The sequence below is a fragment of the Carlito syrichta genome, unplaced genomic scaffold (genome assembly GCF_000164805.1).
Source record: "Carlito syrichta isolate Samal-C Ts95f unplaced genomic scaffold, Tarsius_syrichta-2.0.1 Scaffold304632, whole genome shotgun sequence".
NCBI lineage: Eukaryota > Metazoa > Chordata > Mammalia > Primates > Tarsiidae > Carlito > Carlito syrichta.
The window spans coordinates 237,488-248,050 of NW_007248728.1; the positions used below are offsets into that span (position 1 = coordinate 237,488).

Sequence of the window (10,563 nt, forward strand, 5' to 3'; positions counted from 1 at the left end):
GGTGACGGGCAGGCCCCGCGTCCGAGCCTGGCTCGGTCCCCGAACCCCCACCCCCGCGCGCACCTGCGCCCGGCCGTGCGTCCTCCTCTCTCTCCCGCCAGTCTCCCAGGCGCTCGCTCGAGCCCAAGTCTGCGCCGCCGCGCTGGCTCTCCTCCTCCAGGGCCGGCTCTGCGGACTGGGACCGCGCAGCCTCAGAAGCAGGGCCCTGGGCCCCGGGTCCCTCCGGGACGGGCCAGGCATCTGAGATGCCCTCCCGGCAGGGAGGCCTGCTCTCTGCCCCCTCAGGGTCACTCCCCTCGCCTCCTCCCTGGCTGCATGCATCCTTAAGGCGCTGGAGACATCCCGTTCTTCCTGTTCTCCCCCCTTGCTTCCCTGGCCACCCCTGCCCACCTGCCAGCACCTGGCCCCTACTGTCCTCAGTTCGGCGACACACTCAGAGGTCAGCCTTCCTCTGTAGGTGGCTTCCCGCCCTGAGCCTGCAATGCCAGCTGGGGCCCGAGCACTGCACCAACATCACCTCCTTAGCTTGGACTCCCACCTCTATCAACACAGCAAAAGATGCACCCAGTATGGGCTCACAGGAAATTAAGGGGCAAAAAGGCCCAGGTCATTTCCAGGTGAATAGCTGTCAGAGGAGGGTTCCCCTGTCTCTACTTATGTGATTGATATTTTGAACCTAAAAAATGGTAGATCCTGACAACAATCCTTTTCCATGGTATCCTCTGGTTTTAGCCTGCCATTCCAGGCTGAGGCTGGTTCCTGGATCATCCACCCCTGCTCCCTTAAAATGGGACTTTCCTCTAAGACATGCCCCTTCCCCACCTTGGAGAATCCTTCCCAGGGCTGGACTCACAAAAAGGTAGTGACTGATTTGCAGGGAGGGGGGCACTTATTCATGGGTGCCCAGGAACTCCCTGTGCCTGGGCAGAGGGTCCCATCCCAGTAGGCACCGTGACCTTGCATAATGGCTGGCCACTTCCAACCCCCCTGTCCCAGGGGCCCCAGGCTGTGCCCACCAGCTCCTGGATGCCCTGGGTGATGGCTGTGTGCCAGTTGCTGATGATGGCTTCAGAGTCGTGCTGGATCAGGTATTCCGAGCCATCACGGCTCCGCAGCTGGAGGGAGACAGGGCATTGGGTCACCTCTGGTTCCCTGGGTCTGCCCTGGGGGTTGGCCCCCTTGGGGGTATGAAAATGGAGGTGACTGGTCCCCACCCCCAGGAGCTCAGAGCCTAATGGAGGAAGGGCCTGACCCTGGCCACAGTTGCGGCCTTCCTTAAAGCAGTAGGTGGCAGTGCTGTGCTACAGGTGAGGCCCTGAGGCCCTGCGGCTCTCCTGGGTACGCAGCTGTCAGTGTGCAGCACAGACCTGCGTGGATCCCGGTCTGCAAAACACGATGTGCTGGGAACTTCCTGGGGGACAGCCCTGGCCACCGGGACTAACACGGAAGAAAACATGAAGAAAGGGGACCTGGGAGAAGGCGAGGCCCCGGCGCCCAGCCACACTGAGGACCTGGGAAGGTCACCCTACCTCTTGAAGCCAGGACCTCCCACTCTCTCCCACACTCCAGCCTGGGCGGCGCATCCTCTTACAGCCCACTTCACGGAGAAGCAGAAAGTAAGCGCAGTGCCGGGGTGGTGGCGAGGATGGCCGGTCAGCCTGTGGCTCGGGCCAAATGGTCCAGGTTGCTGTGAGCAGTGGGCTGTAGCAGCTCATGCCATCCCGGCACTTCAGATCCAGTGGAGTCAGAGGCAGTAGAAGTTGTCTCAGACCACAGGACACAACTTCCAGCATCCGAGAGGACTGTCCTTTGGCTGCCCACCTTTTAAACTTATACTTGAATACTATTTAAACTGCTTTCATAAATGAAAAAAGGACAGACATGGTGGCTCACGCCTGTAATCCTGGCTTTCAGTGATGTGGGAGGCCGAGGCAGGAGGATGGCTTGAGCCCAGGAGTTGGAGACCCCAGGGAGCTATGATCATTCCACTGTGTTGCACTCCAGCCTGGTTGACAGAGCAAGATCCTGTTTCTCTCTCTCTCTCTCTCTCTCTCACACAAACACACACACACACAAAAGGGCTGGGTGCGGTGACTCAAGTCTGTCATCCCAGCACTTTGGGAGGCTGAGGCGAGAGGACTGCTTGAGCCTAGGGGTTTGAGATCAGCCCGGGCAACTTGGCGAGACCTCATCTCTACAATAAATAAAAAATAAGCCTGGTGTGGTAGCACGCGCCTGTGGTTCCAGCTACTTGGAAGGCTGAGATGGAAGGATCACCTGAGCCCAGCAGATTGAGGCTGCGGTGGCCATGGGCATTCCACTGTACTCCAGCCTGGGTGACAGAGTGAGACTCTGACTCAAAAAAAAAAAAAATAACAAAGAAAAAGAAAACAATGTGTTCCACCCACCTCCCTCTGCAGATACTGAGACCCAGCAGCAGGCAGAGAGCATGGTCACACTCTGATGAAATCTGACAGAGCTCTGCTAGGGCTCAGCCCAGGGAATGACCTAACAGTGCTTCGAAAGCAACCACCATCGTTCTAGGCCGCTCTCTCAAAACATCTCCAGTTCCTATCTCAAAGTCTCACCCAGAAGCCCACGCTGTATTGTGGCAACATATTCTACACACCATCTCTTTTGCTGCCTGCGCCAGCAAGCGCCAGCAACTCTGGGGACTGTTCCTGTGGGCTCTGAGGCCCTGGGCGACTAGGAAGACCTGCTGTCCAGGTTTCCTGGGCCCAAGGACCCCCTCTGTCCTCGAACCTACGGAATCGGGGCTGTTTCCTATGGAAAGCCCTGGAGTTGCCTACGAGACACCCTGGGTGTAGGAGACTAGCCCCCACCAGCTATAAGTTGGGGACTCCCTGGTCTCTACCCAGACCTGACAGTCTTCTCCTTGGCTCAGAAGGATCTGGCTTCCAGTCTTTGTCTGCAAAGACACTCCAGGAAGCCAGTCAGTTTTCTTCCTAGAGAGCATGGCTGTCCCTCAGGTCAGGAAAAGAGCATGCCCAGCAAACATGATGTCCCTCCTCAATCTGCCCCATGGCAGACATGGTCAGTTGATCACAGAACTCTACCCTACCAGGCCTGGAGAAGGCTCAGAATTCTTCTCAAGAAGGCTCCAGACCTATGGAAGCTGGTTTCCCAACTTATGCGATGAAGCCGGTTTCCCAACTCTGCTCCAGACATCCTGTTTCCAGAACTAATGTTGGGCACCATCAGGAAGCTGCACCCTTGGGCCTCCTGCAGAGCTGCTTTTCCTGAGCACAGGGAGGCCTTTGGCATCCATCATAATGTGCAACCCGGAGCACACCAGATCCCTAACCAAACCTCCCAGAGAGCTTTTGCAGGGCACTGGCCTCCTCCCTCTGAACCACACTAGAAATTTCTTCAAGAGCTTTGATTCCCTCAAAATTTGGGTAGGTTTTATTATTCTTTCAACAAAAGTCACATAACTGAGGCTGGGCACGGTAGCTCATGCCTGTAATCTCAGCACTTTGGGAGGCCGAGGCAGGAGGATTGCTTGAGCCCAGGAGTTCAAGACTAGCCTGGGCAACATAGGGAGATCTCGTCTCTACAAAAAATAAAAAAATTAGCTGGGCATGGTGGCACATGCCTATAGTCTCAGCTACTCAGGAGGCTGAGGCAGGCGTATCACCTGAGCCCAGGAAGCTGAGGCTGTGGTGAGCTGGGATCGTGTCACTGCACTCCAGCCTGGGCGACAGAGTGAGATCCTGAGTCAAAACAAATAAAAAGGAGCCAGATAACTGATAACCCTTCTTTCTGTACTGTAGCTACCAGGAAGACGGGCTAAATGTTCTCAGCCACCCCCACCCAAGCACCTGTGAGGCACCAGCCCTCACTCCTCTCTACCTCGAGCTCCACCTCTGACTTAGTTTGCCTGGCCCTGGCCTTTCAGTGGATTTTGCCAGTTCACCGCATGTGTTTTAAAATTCTAAGGACTGAGGTGGGGGTACAAGTAGTTCAAGCTCAAGACCACACGTGGACAGTGAAGGGTGTGGCACTGGGAGGACCCTGGTCTGTGGCTTCTTTGCCTTCCTACTGGGGGACCCTAGCAGGCCGGTCCACCGCCCTGACTTAATCACTGGGGACCTGGTCTGGTCGGAAGCTGGGCTCTGGACCAGGGGAGAAGGAGCAGGTTCCCCACCTGGCCTGCCCGAGTAGGTAGCCCGGGCTGGGGAGCTCCGTCTCTCTCGGGCTGGGACCAGGCTACCATGCTAGGCATGACCAGAGGCCCCCAATACGCACCGCCCAGGGCAAGGACTATCACCTTAGCGTGGGCACTGCAAATCCGTGATGCCAGAAACACCAGGCAGATCCTGACACGGGGCCAGCTTTGACCTTGAGCCCTGGGAATTGCAGCGCCAACTCTTCCTGGGACTCCCTTCCTGGGCTTGCCCCTAGTGAGGGTCCCAGGCCATCAGTAAGTCCCTCCCCTCCTTCCCTCTAGCCCACCACTCACCTCCAGCACATTCTTCTTGCTGGACTTGTCTTTGGGGGCCCAGGAGAGAGAGGCCCCCCTCAGCTCCACTGTGTACTCAGGCGTGGAAAACTTGGAAGGCTGCCTCTGTGAAGATGGGGGAGAGTAAGGCTACAGAGATCAGCCTGGCACTCTGGCTCAGGGACAGGATGGGGTCACTGGTGTGGCCAGGTAACGGCTCTGGGGACAGGGGCCCAAGGGCTCCTGGAACCCCAGAATCCCAGTGCATCTGAATCCCCGTGTCCACTGCAGCCTGTCCCCCAGGAGAGGCCAGGAAGGGAGCACAGGTCATTCCTGACATCAGAGGTATCTGCCCCCAGCCTTCCTGCCCTCCAGGCTGCAGCTGTCCACCTTCAAGGGCTGTCCCATCCCCAAGGTGGCCGAAACTCCGTGACCTGGGGTGACTCTGCCGACATCATCACCCCCCCCTGCCAAGGCCCGGTTCCTCTGATCACTCTTGGTCTCCTCCGAACCCCATTATATCGATAGTACCTGCCCAGGGGGCTGCCCTCACCAGGCCGCCTGCAGTCGAGGTTTTTGAGTCCTTGAAGAATGTCAAGACACCCCCCTCCAGCACTGTCCAGGAGGCGCTCCAGCGTTTCTTCCTGGGTGAGGGGTGGGGAAGCACATGGGCAGGTGGGCATAACTTAGATCTGGTCCTGGGCTGCAGCCTCTTCCCACCCTGGAAGCAGGGCACAGAGCCCTGGGACACAGCCTGGGATACCTCGCTATGAGGGCTGGACTCCTGGCTCTAACACCCGGCAGCCAAGGGACCTTGAGCAAGTCACTTTAATCCCTTGGTGTCTCAGTTTCCCCACAGGACCGCTCATCAAGTTGCCAGGAGGATGACTTAAGAGCTTGGCATTTGGGAAGTGCTCAGTGAACATCACATCATCAAGCTCCGCCCAGCCCAGGATGGTGTGAACGTCACCATGGAGGCCTCCACGCAGGTGGTGGGAAGGTCACCATCAAGGCCCCCCACTCTGGGTACTGTGAATGTTACCATGGAGTCCACTTCCAGGTGGTGTGAAGGTCACCATCGAGGGCCCCCCCTGGGTGCTGTGGATGTCACCATCGGCTCCCCTCCCTGGGTGCTGTGAAAGTCACCCCAGGTGGTGTGAATGTCACCACAAGTCCCCCCACCCAGGGTGCTGTGACTGTCACCATGGAGGCCCCCCTGCCCTGTGTGCTGTGAATATCACTACCGACACCCCCAACCCCCACCCTGGTCGGGTGCAGATGGGCTCTCACCGCAGCTGCTTCCCCTTATCCACCGTCTTGGTACGGTGGAGCACGCCTGCCTTGTCCAAGGTCTTGGTCTAAGGCAGGAAGGGAAAGGAGGCAGTCAGCAGGGTGAGCCCGGTGGGGGCAGAGGCTGGTCTCCTCCTCGGCTGCTCCTCCCTATGGGCTGGGCCTGTGTCTGCACTGAACCCTCCACCAGCGTGGCAACCTGGTCTCTGGGGGCCAGGGTGGGGGCAGTGCCTGCCCCCCCCCAGTGGCAGGAGAGATTCGCTTTCAGCTGCCAACCTCAGCCACCTGGGCCTATGGGGGAGTCAATATATTTCAGCCAGTCCCGCCCTGAGAACCTCTAGGAAGCCCCCAATTCTTCCGTGGTGGCCCAGTCATGACCTTCACATCCCCTCCCTTACCTTCTCCTCTGGGGGGCTGGCCTGGGCATGAGTGTCACTGTCCTGGCTGGACTTGCGGATGCTTCGAGGGGCAGGGACAGGAACCTGGGGAGAAAGGCATGGTCATCTGTAAGCATTCCCGTTCTCCCCAGCACTCCCCCTTCCTCAGTGCTCACCTGGGGCAGCTCCCACCGAACGGAGAAGTCCTCTGGGTTGTAGAAGTAAGGCTTCCCATGTGGGTCCTCCAGCATCACCCACTGCAGGGAGGGAGATGATCAGAGACATCAGTCCAGCTGGTGAGAGGGCAGGGAAGCTTCCCTCCAACCAGACCCCAGATAGCGCCAGGCAGCTTGGAAGGGCAGGGGCAATGCCCTGGTCTGGCCTAGGGTCTGCTGGGAGTGACTTCCAAGGAAAGCTGGGGGAGTGACCCTAGTTGTCTGGGTCCGTCTGCCGGCACCCCTACCTGCTCCTGGGTGCAGTGGTTAGTGTAGAACGTCCGCTTGTCCTGGCCCACGTGACAAGACCAGCCGGGGGGTGTGGTCAAGGGAGAGGTGGGGCCGGCCTCGCCGAAGGAGCCCACAGGGGAATAGTCCTCCTCTGGGTAACTGGTCAGCGACTCGGGGTAGTCCGTCTCGGGGGTGGGGGGCTGCAGGGAGCGGGAGGTGGAGTCAGAGGCTCTCAGTGCCAGTAGTGCTGTCGCGCCCTGCCTTTTTGGACAGGGCTCACCCCCTTACCGTCGGGTCCCTGGGGGCTGTGGGAGAAGTCGGAGCCAGAAGCACTCAGAGATAGCGCCACCCATCCTGCCCCGCCCCTCGCCCTCTAGCTTTTGGGGCAGCGGGAGAAGGAAGCTGGGGTCAGAGGCGCTCAGAGAAAGTGCCGCCCCTCACTCGCTGATCCCTAGGGAAAGGAGGTAGGGGCACAGGTAGCCCCGCCCTTTCGAGCCCCGACTCCGCTTCCGGGAACCAGGAGGTGGAGTCAGAGGTAGCCCCGCCCCTCACCCGCAGTCCCGGGGGCTGAGAACAGGAGGCGGAGGCGGAGTCAGAGACGCTTAGAGACAGCTCCGCCCACGTCAACCCGCCCCTCGCCCTCTGAGGCCCATGGAAGCGGGAGGCGGTGCCATGGCTAGCCCCGCCCCCACCATCTGGCCTGGGGCTGAGCAGAAGGCGGGGCCAGAGGTAGCTCCGCCCACACAGGCCTCGCCCCTCATCCTCCCGCCTGGGGTTGTGGAAGCAGAAGGAGGCGGCAGAGGTAGCCCCGCCCCCCACCCGCAATCCCTGGGGCTGAGAGTAGGAGGCGGAGCCAGAGACTTTCTGACAGCTCCGCCCACCTCGGCCCGCTCCTCGCCCTCTGGCCCCGGTGTCCGTGGAAGCGGGAGGCGGTGCCATGGGGAAGCCCCGCCCCACCCTCCGGCCCGGGGTGGAGCAGAAGGCGGGGCCATAGGTAGCCCCGCCCCTCACCCGCGGGTTCCTGGGACTGCCAGGGCTCAGGCCCGGCAGCATCTTCGGCTCGTCCTCGGGCTCGTCGTCCGGCTCGTCGTCGACCTCGTCCTCCCAGGCCGTCTCGCCCGTCAGCGGGTTGTAGAAGAACACCCTGCGGCTCTCCTCATCCCAGTACTGGCCCCACTCGGCCTCGAGGCTTTCGCGGCTGCTCACGGAGGCCGGGGAGGCGGCCGGGCTGGCGGCGCCCTCGGCAGCCTGGAAGGGCGACTCCCAGGTGGTCTCGCCCGTGTCTGGGTTGTAGTAGTAGGGGCGTCCGGTGCCCGCGTCCGTGTGCGTCTCCCACGCCGGGCTGGGGCCGGGGGCGGCGGTGGCCTCCGGCGACGAGGCCCGAGGCTGCCTCTCAACGTTCGCGTACACGGGCTCCGGGGCCGCGTCCACCTGCAAGGAGGGAGGGAGGTGACTTCAGGAGAGCTGCAGGGTCACGCTGCTCACACTCGGCCACTTGCCACCTGGACGACCTCCAGAAGGCCACATTGCCTCTCTGACTCAGTTTCCCGGCGTCAAGGTCTGCACTGCCCATTTCGGAAATTGTAGTCAAGAGAGAACGAGGAAGTATTCTCCAAAGTGCCTTGTGTCTGGGGCCCCAGGTGGGTGGGTCACACACCTTGATTGTATTTTTTTTTTTTTTTTTTTTTTTTTTTTCAGTTGGAGTCTAATACCAATAACCCGGCTCTCACAGCTGTCAGAGGCAAGTCAGAGCTTGGGCAGGGACAGAGAAATGGCCTGGGCCGTCCCTTCCCGTGGTCCCCGTGCATGGGGGACCACACTTCACAGCCCCCTTTGAGAGCTTCTGGCCCCTTCCCTCGCACTCCCTCAGCAAGCTCTGGGATTGGAATCAATACTGCTTCTGGTCTAGATACATGGCCTGAACTTCACCAGATGGGGCGTGCGGGGGGGAGGGAGGGTCAGACTCAATTCCGGGCAAGAGAAGGGGAGCGAGCCCAGCCAGATGGGCTGGAGAGAGGACACGCGGAGAAGGGAGTCCCTTTCCCGCCAAAGGCAGGTAGGCTGGGGGTTCAAGTACCAGAACAGAAACCCGGTCCTGCTTAACACCCTCCTGGGACAGGTGTTCTTCTGGCTCAAACCTGGCTCCCTGCTGGCACTGGGCAAAGTCTAAGCCTTTCAAACACCTGAGGCCTCTACCACCTGTCCGTGCTTCCACCGTGTTTCCTGCCACTCCTTGCCCTGGTCTTGAACTTTAAGCTCCAGTAGCACGGTTGCTGGAGGTCCCCGCCCTCTGATGCAGCCCCAGCTCATTGGCAGCTTGCCCAGGCCATCTCCACCCATCTTGGGGACTCAGCTTAGGGGCCAGGTTCAAGGTCTTTGCCGAATTCCCACCCAGGTGCCCCACACTCAGCCTAGCAGAGGACAGATCCCTGCATCATCAAACCCCAGGCAGCAGAGTGGCACCCTGGGGTTAGTGCTGTCTTCTAAGAATACACAGTACTCAGCCTGTGTTCCCAGCACTCTGGGAGGCTGAGGCGAGTGGATTGCCTGAGCCTGTGGGTTCGAGAACAGCCTGGGGAATTTGACGAGACCTCATCTCTACAACAAATAAAAAATTAGCCAGGTGTGGTAGCATGCACCTGTAGTTTCAGCTACTTGGAAGGCTGAGGCGGAAGGATCGCTGGAGCCCAGCAGGTTGACACTGGAGTGGCCGTGAGTGTGCCACTGTACTCTGGCCTGGGCAATGTAGTGAGACTCCAACTAAAAAAAAAAACAAAACCAAAAAAACAAGAATACACAGTGCCCAGGGGGGTGCAGAGCTCAGAAGGGTGGAGTGGGCACCATCTCAATTCTGTTTATGCAAACCTTCCAAACAGAGGTCCTCTCTGGAAGGTGTGATTATACATATTTTTTTCTTTAAGGTTTTCTGTAGCCTCAACATTTTGTACAATAAAATTTTATTTATTTATTTTTGAGTCAAGGTCTCCCTCTGTCGTCCAGGTGGAATGCACTGGCATGATCCTGGCTCACCACAGCCTCGACCTCCTGGGCTCAGGTGATCTTTCTGCCTCAGCCTCCCAAGTAGCTGGGACTAACCACCATGCCCAGATAAGTTTTTTCATTGTAGAGATGAGGACTCACTATATTGCCCAGACTGGTCTCAAACTCCTGGCCTCAAGTAATCCTTCCACCATGGCCTCTCAAAGGGATTATAGGCGTGAGCCCCTAAGCCTGGCCTAGTTTTAATTTTTAGACATACTGTCTTGCTCTGTCTCCCAGGCTGGAGTGCAGTGATGCGATCATAGCTCACTGCAACCTCCAACTCTGGGGTTCAAACAATCCACCTCAGCCTCCTGAGTACCTGGGATTTCAGATGCACGTCACCATGTCTGGCTAGTTTTGTTTTCTTTCTTTCTTTTCTTTCCTTCCTTTCTTTCTTTCTTTTTTTGATGATGTCTCTTTGTGTTGCCCAGCCTACAATAAAACTTTGAAAAAACACAGAAGTTCCTCTGTGGACTGTGACACCTTAACTAAATAAACTAGAAAGAAAGCAGTCCTCCTCAAAGTGGCCTCTCCCTGGGCCTTAGGCAGATTCCTAAAAACATTCACTCATTTTTTTTTTCACCAAACTAATGCGGAAAGAAGAAGAAAAAGAAAAACTTGTGTGCGTCCAACAAACACTCCTGCTCTGTGCCCTGCACTGTTCTAGGCACAGCGAACCAGGGGCCAGCACTCGCGTGTACATGCATGTCTGTGGTGGTGGCGAGGGGTGGCACAGGAATGGACAGCATGCCCATGATGGACACTGCTAAGAAGAGCGCAAAGGCACTGTCAAAGACGGGTGACGGTTTTAGACGGCCTGGTCCCAGGTGCGTGGGGGTGGGGGAGAGCTGGGGACGCCAGCCCACCAGCGGTTCCTCTGTGCCCCCAGGCTGGGACTCCTACCCCCACTTCTCCCCACTCTTCCCCCTCTCCCGCACAGACCACA

General features: G+C 58.5%; 1 protein-coding gene across 1 annotated transcript in view; it reads right to left on the reverse strand.

The window, feature by feature from the left end:
- Positions 1 to 10,563, reverse strand: part of ARHGAP27 (Rho GTPase activating protein 27) — a 19,510-nt gene that overhangs the window by 6,920 nt on the left and 2,027 nt on the right. The window contains exons 2-10 of the mRNA XM_021713619.1: positions 7,587 to 8,006; positions 6,593 to 6,775; positions 6,306 to 6,386; positions 6,151 to 6,234; positions 5,753 to 5,820; positions 5,016 to 5,106; positions 4,484 to 4,588; positions 1,017 to 1,115; positions 52 to 175 (exon numbers count right to left, since the gene is read on the reverse strand). Of these exons, the coding sequence (XP_021569294.1) occupies positions 52 to 175; positions 1,017 to 1,115; positions 4,484 to 4,588; positions 5,016 to 5,106; positions 5,753 to 5,820; positions 6,151 to 6,234; positions 6,306 to 6,386; positions 6,593 to 6,775; positions 7,587 to 8,006 (1,255 nt within the window). The remainder of the gene's footprint in view (positions 1 to 51; positions 176 to 1,016; positions 1,116 to 4,483; positions 4,589 to 5,015; positions 5,107 to 5,752; positions 5,821 to 6,150; positions 6,235 to 6,305; positions 6,387 to 6,592; positions 6,776 to 7,586; positions 8,007 to 10,563) is intronic.